The sequence below is a fragment of the Salvelinus sp. IW2-2015 genome, linkage group LG25 (genome assembly GCF_002910315.2).
Source record: "Salvelinus sp. IW2-2015 linkage group LG25, ASM291031v2, whole genome shotgun sequence".
NCBI classification, from domain to species: domain Eukaryota; kingdom Metazoa; phylum Chordata; class Actinopteri; order Salmoniformes; family Salmonidae; genus Salvelinus; species Salvelinus sp. IW2-2015.
Genome location: NC_036865.1, coordinates 25,696,560 through 25,707,421, shown reverse-complemented (window position 1 = coordinate 25,707,421; position 10,862 = coordinate 25,696,560). Strand labels below are relative to the sequence as shown.

Sequence of the window (10,862 nt, the reverse complement as noted above, 5' to 3'; positions counted from 1 at the left end):
CTAGTCTACAGACACTAACCCTGACCTAGTCTACAGACACTAACCCTGACCTAGTCTACAGACACTAACCCTGACCTAGTCTACAGACACTAACCCTTCTAACCCTGACCTAGTCTACAGACACTAACCCTGACCTAGTCTACAGACACTAACCCTTCTAACCCTGACCTAGTCTAAAGACATTAACCCCGACCTAGTCTACAGAGACTAACCCCGATCTAGTCTACAGAGACTAACCCTGTGCTAGTCTACAGAGATTAACCCTGACCTCCTAACAAATACCAGCACATATTCACACTCCCTCTTGTGGCATCACAAGGGAATAAGGTAATAGTTATAAGACATCGCTAAAGCTGGTGGATAAATCAAGATAGTTCCCTCAGGCCTTTTACCATTGGGAGAAAAACATGTAATTTCCTTTCTGCTTAACAAGGTGGCTCTCCCTTAGACATCAATGTGATAGCAGCTGGGTCTGGTCTGCTTAGTTCACTGACTTCAATTGATCCACTGTAAATGAAATATGACTATTCCAGAGTAAATAAAATAGTTCATAATGCTGTGAATGCTGTGATGAAATTTAGGCGGGTCATTATAGGCTAGTGTGGTAATTGGCTAAAGCACATAATGATGCAACTCTGCCTATCCAATTGTACTGTTTTGTGAAAAGAACCCAAACTTGTCACACCTTCCACAAGCTTCCAATAATAGATAGGCTAAATAAAATATAGAATATTCGTTACTGTCAAATATTTCTGTGGCTAGAAGGCACAGCAAATTCTGCCCCATCTGGTCGTAGGCCTATTGAAGAACATGGTCGTATATTCATTAGTGCACATGGTAACAAAATGTTTTGCAACGAAAACGAAAACAAGGATTTCTTATTGGACAAATTCAGGTAGGTCCCTCCCCTTTTCGGCCCGTTTGCTTCAGTTTGATCCTAGTGAATACSCAGCTATCCCAGCATGGCTGTCAAGTTGTTGTGGACATAGACACACCCATTGATATGTTATTAGTCAGTAGTGTAATGTACTGAAGTAAAAATACTTAACAGTACTACTTAAGTCGCTTTTTTGGATATCTGTACTTTACTTAACTATTTATATATTAGACAAATTTTACTTTTACTTCACTACATTCCTGAAGAAAATATTGTTATTTTTTACTCCATAAATATTTTCTGACAACCCAAAGTACTCATTACATTTTGAATGCTTAGCAAAACCTGAAAATTGTGAAATTCATGCACTTTTCAGGAGAACACGTGGTCATCGCTTCTGCCTTATGGTCTGGCGGACTCACTAAACATAAATGCATCTTTTGTAAATAATGTCTAAGTGTTGGAGTGTGCCTCTGGCTATCCGTACATTTTAAAAACAAGAAAATGGTGCCGTTTGCTTTGCTTAATTAATATAAGCAATTTGAAATGATTTATACTTTTACTTCTATTTTTGATACTTAAGTATATTTTAGCAATTTCGTGTACTTTTGATACTTAAGTATATTTAAAACCAAATACTTTTCGACTTTTACTCAAGTACTATTTTACTGGGTGACGTTAACATTTACTTGAGTAACTTTCTATTATGGTATCTGTCCTTTTATTCAAGTATGACAATTGGGTACATTTTCCACCACTGTTATTAGTAGGCCGGGTAAAGTCTAAAAGTACACCCTGTGAACAAAAATCAACAGCAATTATTGAAGACAAATGAACAGTTTCCAGTTGAATAGAAAAAAAACGTAAGCCTAAAMGTGTATCTTTGTGCTAGCATAGATAACCATAGGCTATGCTCAATCGATTGCACCATATTCTCTATGACTAGGTGAATTCTGTCATCGTTTGTCACTTTTTACATAACTCGATGAGTCGCCTAACATGTCACTGTCATACGTTGGTCACTCAATAGTGCTCGAGTGTGGTGTGTCAATTACTTTATGGTGTGTGCCCATGGGTGTTTCTCAATGGAAAATATGAGTCCCACCCACCTTCCTTATATACATACAGGGGCTGTAGCTTGAAAAAGAGCTCAGCGCAGCCAGGACAAGGCGTCTAGCGAACCAAAAGTAAGTGGCAAACGAAATGCAATTTTCGGTTAAATCAAATGTGACCTAGCCTTGTAGATCAAATATTTCCAATAGCGATAGTGCGCAACTAAGTTTCTTGTAGATGTGTTATTGACACGTCGCTTTCTATAGAAATATATAATTTACTAGCGAGCCTTCTTCCTCGAAGGATATGATACGCAATAACAAAATGTCTCACAGAGAACATGATAAAAGTAGGCTAAGCGGTTAGGCCTATCGTTATAGACCTATTTGAAACTATGTTTGCGTAATTTGCCTGACAACGCGAAAGGCGGTCTTCCAGAGCTTCGGTAAATTGGCTTGTCTTCTTCCGATTAGTAGGCCTAGTGCAGAAAACCTTTACAACGCAACATTACAACTAGGAAATACCGAATTTAACGTTTAGCTGGCGCCTGAAAGTCGACCAAAAAGGTACTGATATATTTACATTTTTTACCTTGGTTCGATGTTGACTGATGCACAATATTTTGCTTCTGTCTATTTTGACAGTTGCTGTGCTGTCATTTGGTGTAGAGGCAGTCAGTGTAAGGCTATTCCTAAAATGTTAGTATAAGCATCGGCCTATGGCTATTCTCTCATTAATTCAATGTTGAAAATGACATTTAGAATAAGAATGTTTAACTGCCTAGAATTATTTATTTCTTCAAATATTGTGTAATAGGCCAATCATGTGGATGGAAATAAGACTTATTTTTCTTTGGGGTCTACTACATACAGCAAAAKAGTTGTTTGAACTTTTGGATAGGCCTGCCTATACACATTTGAGTCACTCGGAAGTTATTTTCAAACCATCTATTTTTGTATGAGTTCAAGGCCTCAACAGCCAACACCCATCATGTGTATTGTATTGAACACTCCCATCCCCCCAGCAAACATGGTTGGTGTACACAAGGAACCCAAATGGCTACTTACATTTATACACAGTCCTTTATAAATGTGTACCGTTCCTCACATTTTATCAATATAAAAGGTGTCACATTTCATTGTAATCTATCAAAGCGATTGTGTCAGTTGGTAGCCTAGTTCTTCAGTTAGCCTCTATTTGCCACTGATTTGAGGTTTGGTTATTATACAGTAATAGCCTTTATCGGCTTTAGTGAGTAGGCCGAGCAGGGGTCTTAGTCAAATGCTGTTTTTGTGTAGATGAGATTTCGTCAGTCACAATTTCACTCCAGTATTACACTTGCTTAACGTTAGTTGAAATCTGTAAGCCTCAGGACAATGATAGAAGGGGAAATACATTATGTTGAAATTTGTATTTTGTACATGGGTTAGATGAGAATCATTCATACGTCTTACTCTTTTCGACAGCGTGGTTGACTCCTGTTTGGACTTTGGCTTTCCCGTCAAAACAGTACGATGTATTATTTCGAAATTTGTGACGTTCGCGCACACACATTTTTTTAGGCTTGTCTACTGCCGCGTTCACGTGGTAGACRGAACTAGGAAACTCAAACATTTCCGACTTGCTAACTGGTTGTAGTTATTGGGCAACAGTAGGGATTCTTCAAGTGTTTGTCATTCAACGACAGACGACTAGTTTTCAGTTTTCCACTTGAGAAATACTGCACCAAACGTCTAAGATGTAATATTGCGTAACTAAGAACTCGTTTTTACGTCTACTGGCTACAGCGTCTCAAGAAGGACAAACAGTAATATTGCCGCTTGTTTCTCGTTTTACAAGCTAAGGTATTTTAAGGTAATATGCGAAAACAGACGTTCACTTCGTCTAGTCGAGATCTGCAAGGAGTAAACCGAATCTATGGATGGACGCCTTTAAACTGTAGTCTTATACGCATGCACAGTACATTAAATAGGGGGTTACGGTGTAATAACAGTGTARTAAGTCTTTACATCATAAATATTATACTGTATCATCTAAAAGTGAACTTTTTGCTGAGGTGTAGTCGGTGATATAAAATGGTCTGAAACATAATTCATATTGCTCACATGTTCCCTATTCAATCTGAGAGAGAATCATATCTGTTCTACACTATACATATCTATCTGAACATTTTCTAGCCTAACCATACATCCTTCTGAACAGGCCACTGATGTAGAACTGTGTTCCTATTCAAATACAGCAGCAGTCTGTCATTCTTTMCCCTGTCCTTAAAATGCAAATTATGAGAAGGGATTGTGTACATGGAGCCATGGATTGAACAAGTTGGCATATGAAATGGGAGTATGGGTTTTTCACACTCAGCAGCATAATCACTGTCAAATAACAAGCAGTTGTACTGCCAACACCAAAAGTAACAAAAGCAAAGGAGAGTCAAGGTTGGGTCATTTGAAATGTAGTATTTCAGTGTACAGTAAGGCTTTAAATAGGTATTCTCCCATTTTAATTAWTTATTTCTCAATTACTATTCAAGATACACACTGTATGTATGTCTTCTTCCAGATGGCATTTCCTTGTGCTAGATTTCAGGAAAATACTCAATTTCATGAACATAGTAGTTCCATTTCACACAGTATGACCCAACCCATAAATTGTCCATGTTAACAATTAAGCCATCAGCTTAGGGAACCCAGATTCCTTAAACCTTGGGTCATCCTGAGGAATTCAGCCTTATTTCTCCTCCACAGCTTAACTTCATTGAGGGTGGAGGGGTCCACTGTGTATATGGGCGTGTTTCTAGCTCTGTAGTTGCTATGGACACCACAACACCAACCTATGTGTTCACGCCACAATTTGAGTCATAAAACTTTGTTTTTACAACAAACAGATGCGTGGCACTAACTGTGTGTCCAACTGCCATATTGTGTATCTGTAAGGCAGGAGGTGTTCCTGTCATCATGACCTAACCAGGAACAGAAAAACTCCTGGCTTTATAAAAATGCATTTACACATTAAACGGGCCTTATATTTGGATATTTTTCTTTATTTCAGACCATAAACCATGAGCTATCCAGGATACCCTCAAGCCGGTGGCTACCCACCCCAAGCCGGTGGCTACCCACCCCAAGCCGGAGGCTACCCACCCCAAGCCGGAGGCTACCCACCCCAAGCCGGAGGCTACCCACCCCAAGCCGGAGGCTACCCACCCCAAGCCGGAGGCTACCCACCTCAAGCAGGGGGTTACCCCTCTCAGGCTGGAGGTTACCCCCCTCAGGCTGGTGGCTATCCTCCACAGCCTGGAGCTGGAGGGTACCCAGCCATGCCCCCGGCAGGTAAGGCCTCAGCTCAACAGATCATGATTGGCCTAAAATATGCAGACACGTCCAGTATTTCTTACAGGTACAAGGTATATCAAATGTAATGTAATCTAAGGGAGACACAGACAGACAGAAACATAAAGACATGGTCAAGAAAAGAGGATAGGGTACTGCTGGACAGACTCAGAGACTGAGTCCTTCTGTCATCCTGTATCTCAGGGCCAGAGATCATCATGAGGTTTAGATGTAAAGTTGTGGTGCATGCGTTGTGTTTTCTAAACAACCTCTGCTGTGCTGAGAGACAAYACTCACAGACCAACTAGTGTCTGACACAGTCCTCCCATTCTGTGTGCCCTGAGAATCATTACATATCTGCTGACTAGAAKCCGAGGTTAGTCACATATATTGGAAAGTGTGAACAGTTCATTGCCAGTCCTGGTGTCTCACTCCAAAGTCAATGTATTTACCTCTCTGGCCTAGCACAATCACCAGACATTTATTGAAACCTTACTATGAAATCTTAGCACTTTCTATGTTGTTTTGAAAAAAGCACTTTTTTTTGTAACAATTGATCGATTGATTGTTTAAAARCATATACAGCCACAACATAATAGCAAAAGCAGTACATACTACATACATACTATTATAATAATAATCCTATATCAGTTTGTCAGTGATTTGCCATAAACTGTTTAGTGACATATACACCCATCTATGTCACCTGTTGCAGGTAGTTGGGGAGGTGGTGCTGGTTTCCCCACCATAGGTGTTGATAATCTGTCCAACCCTGGATTCAACGCAGGCAATCTTCCAGGCATGGTAAGTATGGCATGAAAATACATCCATCCCCCCAAATCACACAGAGAATATTCTCAACATGCCTGTACTTCATCCCCCTTCAGATCATTGCGTTAAATATTTCAGTTAGCATGAATTGCATGGCCAATATTGGAAATCACAACCCAATTATTGACTGGTAAGACTTTTATAAAAATAATCTATGTTGCAGCTTTCTTGTTAACCTTTCTTCAAAATCTCTCTTGCATGATGAAAATAATATGGCTCGTAATTAGCTAAGATACTGCTTCAAAAATTTTATAATTTTCTGCCACCTCTTTCACTGTTGTAATCCTTCAAAACGACATGTTTTGTATAATTTCTTTATGTTGCATTGTCTTTTATTTTCTTTGTAATCAAAACACAACAGCAGATGCTGTATTACCTATAATACATGATTGATCATCTGCAAAACAGCTTAGCGTGCATAATAGTTTAAACCAATCGGCATACTGTCTGTGCATATTTTTATTGGATGCCCATTTTTCTTCCAATCACAGGCCAACCAGATCTCATCATCCATGGGGGGCTTTAACCCCAACCCTGCCATGTTCACCTCTGGTGGGTACCCCCAACATTCCCCCCAGCCCCCTAACCAACAGCCCCATGGCCTGTACCCACAGCCAGGTGGGCAGATGCCCCAGACTCAAGGCCCAGGCATGGGCTACCCAGGCCAGCCCATGCCTGGCTACCCACAGGCACCCTCACCCAACCCCTCCATGCCTGGTTACGGAGGAGGACCAGCGCCTAACCAGCCCATGCCAGGGTACCCTCGTGCCCCGTCGCCCAACCCGTCCATGCCAGGATATGGAGGTGGAGCCATGCCCGTCGCTCCTGCCATCAACGTAAGAGACACTGGGAAGATTTAACCCTATTGTGACAATAGTACTTCAAAAGACTATTTAGGACAGGTTTACATCCTGTTAAGTGTCCATACTTCATCCATGKGTTTCAACTTGGATATCTGAGTGTTCTGCAATAATACTGATAGTGTTTCTATAGTTTTCTGTTTCTTCTTGAGATGTCAATGATTACAGATTTGACAGGAGTTTTACTGGCAGCTAACACTGAAAGGGTAAAGCAATCTGGAAAATGCCCTCTTCTTCCCTGTTCTTCCAGAGAGGATTCCGGGGAAGCATCAAGGATTATCCAGGAGCAGACCCACTGAGAGATGTGGAGGTTCTGAGGAAAGCCATGAAGGGCTTTGGTGAGTTGGTTACATAGGCCCAGTCAAGAAACAGCCCCTTATACACTATAGGGGTCTAGTGAGTGAGTTAGACCCTCTTCAGAAACAACCCCTATACCCTTATATAGGGGTCTAGCGAGTGAGAGACTGTGTCCGAATACCCATACTAGTGTACTACATACTTAAAGTGCACACTATGTACTCCTGACTGGCTTGAGTAGGTGGGGCAGGGCTGAGTGCAGGTGCATTTTCCAAATTCAATGGACATGTCTCGTATTAACCAGCCAATTTCCAATTCAATTAATTTCTCTAAACTCTGAATATAATATGAATTGAGTTATAGGCCTACTCAGGCTGGTTATAGGCAGACTATCACATTCTACCTAATGGAGTTATAGGCCTACTCAGGCTGGTTATAGTCAGACTATCACATTCTACCTAATGGAGTTATAGGCCTACTCAGGCTGGTTATAGGCAGACTATGACATTCTACCTAATGGAGTTATAGGCCTACTCAGGCTGGTTATAGTCAGACTATCACATTCTACCTAATGGAATTATAGGCCTACTCAGGCTGGTTATAGTCAGACTATCACATTCACGCTATACTGTAGCCCATATAGCCAATCTATGCTATTTAAAAAGGACTAAAGACAGAAACAGATAATTTGGTTCCATTTCAACATATTTATTAGCTAATAGTTATAGTCAGAATCTACCACATACCCAAAACTGATTTGTGAAGTTGCTGAAGGCAAAATGCAAAAACTGGAGAACAGGAAAAAAAGTATCTATTCGTAAAACCAAAGTGCTGTAACATATATAAATGACATCAAATAGCCTAGTACACACAAAACTTGTCAAAGTTCTAATCAATAGCTATTGCACAGGAAAACGTGGACAGTCGGGTGCATCGCAAATTCTGAACCGCTGGACAGCAACTAAAACAAACAAAGCACTGGTCATAGGGAAGAGATCAGAATGACTGCTAAGGCTTGATCCATAAATTAAATAAATTAAAGGTTCAATATTGCAGAAATCTCTCCGCCATTTCCTGGTTGCTAAAATTAAAATAATTTCGCCTAATTTCAGTTTATGTTACAAAACAAGCACTCAGAGTGTAGAGAATCATGTACCATCTAAACCGCGTGAAATATATTTTCCATAACCACAAAATATTGTATTTCAGCGTTTTGAGCTGTTGTACCAAACCGAAAGTAAAAGACGCAAAAATGAAACTTAAGAAACCGCTTCTAGACTTTCTTTCATGCGAAAAGCAGATCTATATAACTCACATTTCTATGTTTAATTTGATTGGGTCGCCCAAAAGTACAATCAAAAGCTGATTAAATGAGCTAGCCTAGCCTACAAACTAAAACATATGTTCAAATCAAAAGCCCTGATTAACATGACATCAATAATGCAGCCACATCCCGAATCCCGGTGTCGACACATTCAGAAATCAAAAGATGGTTTTGTATTTAGTTTAAAAGCTCTGACAAAAACCAAGAGAACAAAAAAAAAAATTAAAATACTTCTGTTTTCATAGATGTAGCCTACGATGCAATACTTGTGATCATTTTAAGAAGAACAAAAACTACATAGCTTACATTTGAACAAAACCTCAGAACCTTCGCTATTCGGCATCTTCCCAATTAACCTTTTAATGCAATGGTCTAAATCAGCGTCACTCAGTGTTTCTTGGTAGTCTTAAACAAATCTACTTTGAAACAAAAGTGTACACCTCACACACGTGGTTATGGGCCCGGAAGACACATTTCAGTTGAATGCATTCAGTTGTACAACTGACTAGGTATCCCTTTCCCTTTCCATGTCAGACATAGAGATGTATTACATTTTGAGTTTGCATCCCAATGTTACACTATAAACTGTACATCACAGAAGGGTGATTTGGTCATTCCACTGCAGGAACGGGTTTTAAGTAGCCTAGTTAGTTGTTTGGCCACTTGTAGAGAACTAGGGCCTATCACACGCAGCCCACCTCTTCCAATGCATTGTGGAATAGTGTGCATTGAATTTTACTTGATGAAGCTCCGAAATTAGTATACCATCCTGGCATTTAGGGATCCTGAGTGGCGCAGCTGTCTAAGGCACTGCATCGCAGTGCTAGAGCCGTCACTACAGACCCGGCTTAGATCCCGGGCTGTATCACAACCGGCCGTGATCGGAAGTCCCATAGGGCGGCGCACAATTGGCCCAGCATTGTCTGCGTTAGGAGAGGGTTTTGCCGGGGGGATTTACTTGGCTCATCAGCGTATGCCGTCATTGTAAATAATAATTTGTTCTTAACTGATTTGCCTAGTTAAATAAAGGTTAAGTAAAATAAATACATTTAAACCATACTCGATTTTCAAAAATGAACTTACTATAAAACGTTCTATTTTCTCATAGTGAGAATGGGCAATGCGCGATTGCGTTGTTTCGCATTATTGGTTGATTTCGGGAGCACATCCCCATATCTGATTATCAACTGTAGTCAAAGCAGAAATTACTATGACATCTGGGCATTTAAAGTATACTCAAATTTTTGAAATACATACTATAAAACAATTTATTTTGCATACTCAAACAGCCTACTATTTAGGACGCAAGTATGGGTATTCGGACACGGCCAGTTAGACCCCATTCAGAAACAACCCCTAGCCCCTTATATAGGGGTCTAGTGAGTGAGTTAGACCCAGTCTAATATTGGAACCAGAAACAAAAATTGCATGCGTAATGGCCAGCTGTTAGAATAGGCCCTGTCCTGAAACAACCCCTTGCCAGTCCCATATACAATACACAGTGTAGATTTGAACAGTTTGCATAGGTATAATCAACACTAGCAGTTATGTTGTCTTCTATTAATGATCATCGATCTTTGAATGACTTAATTATGTATTACCAGGACCTGGTAATGTTGTTTGCTCAGCTACACTACTAAAAAATGATGTTCTAAATCCACCAAGGGAAATGGATGGGCTGTTTGAATATGTGTTCTGACAGTGGACTTGTCCTACAGGTACTGATGAACAGGCCATCATAGACCTGCTAGGAAGTCGCTCCAACAGACAGCGTGTTCCCATGCTCATGGCCTTCAAAACCTCCTACGGAAAGGTAGCTAATACAGTCATATTGACATTATACTATATTATACTATGTAAGTACAATATACATTTTCTTATAGCTTATTTCTTAGTATAGAAAGACAATACAGTGATTATGACCATACATTGTTTCTTATAATTTCTTCTGAAAGGAATAGGCACGACTCTCACTCCCATTTAAACACTTGATACCTTATTTATCTAATTAAGTTTTTAGGGAACAATGAAATAAGTGTTACAGCGTCATAAAATGGTCTGAATATGTTGCCCTGAAGTGAGAGTCCTGAAGTGTGTATTCTCTAGTGTGTGCCACTGATATCTAAACAGCAGCTGTTGGTTCTGCCAGTAAACGACTCGCTGAGGGATCTGATTCTTTATTAGCTACAGCCATACCCAGAACACGCATGGTACATACCCAGAACACGCATGGTACATACCCAGAACACGCATGGTACATACCCAGAACACGCATGGTACATACCCAGAAC

At 40.2% G+C, this 10,862-nt stretch overlaps 1 protein-coding gene across 3 annotated transcripts in view; it reads left to right on the top strand.

Annotated features, from left to right (window-relative positions):
* Nucleotides 1-1,926: 1,926 nt before the first annotated feature.
* Nucleotides 1,927-10,862, top strand: part of LOC111951859 (annexin A11) — a 35,072-nt gene continuing 26,136 nt past the window's right edge. For 2 of the 3 annotated variants that reach the window (XM_070435001.1, XM_023970145.2), the window contains exons 1-6: nucleotides 1,927-2,064; nucleotides 4,979-5,259; nucleotides 5,975-6,063; nucleotides 6,582-6,926; nucleotides 7,201-7,288; nucleotides 10,290-10,384. In XM_070435001.1, the coding sequence (XP_070291102.1) occupies nucleotides 4,989-5,259; nucleotides 5,975-6,063; nucleotides 6,582-6,926; nucleotides 7,201-7,288; nucleotides 10,290-10,384 (888 nt within the window). In that variant the 5' untranslated portion in view covers nucleotides 1,927-2,064; nucleotides 4,979-4,988. Of the gene's footprint in view, nucleotides 2,065-2,181; nucleotides 2,497-4,978; nucleotides 5,260-5,974; nucleotides 6,064-6,581; nucleotides 6,927-7,200; nucleotides 7,289-10,289; nucleotides 10,385-10,862 lie in introns of those variants that run through there. The other variant, XM_070435002.1, reaches the window with a different exon arrangement.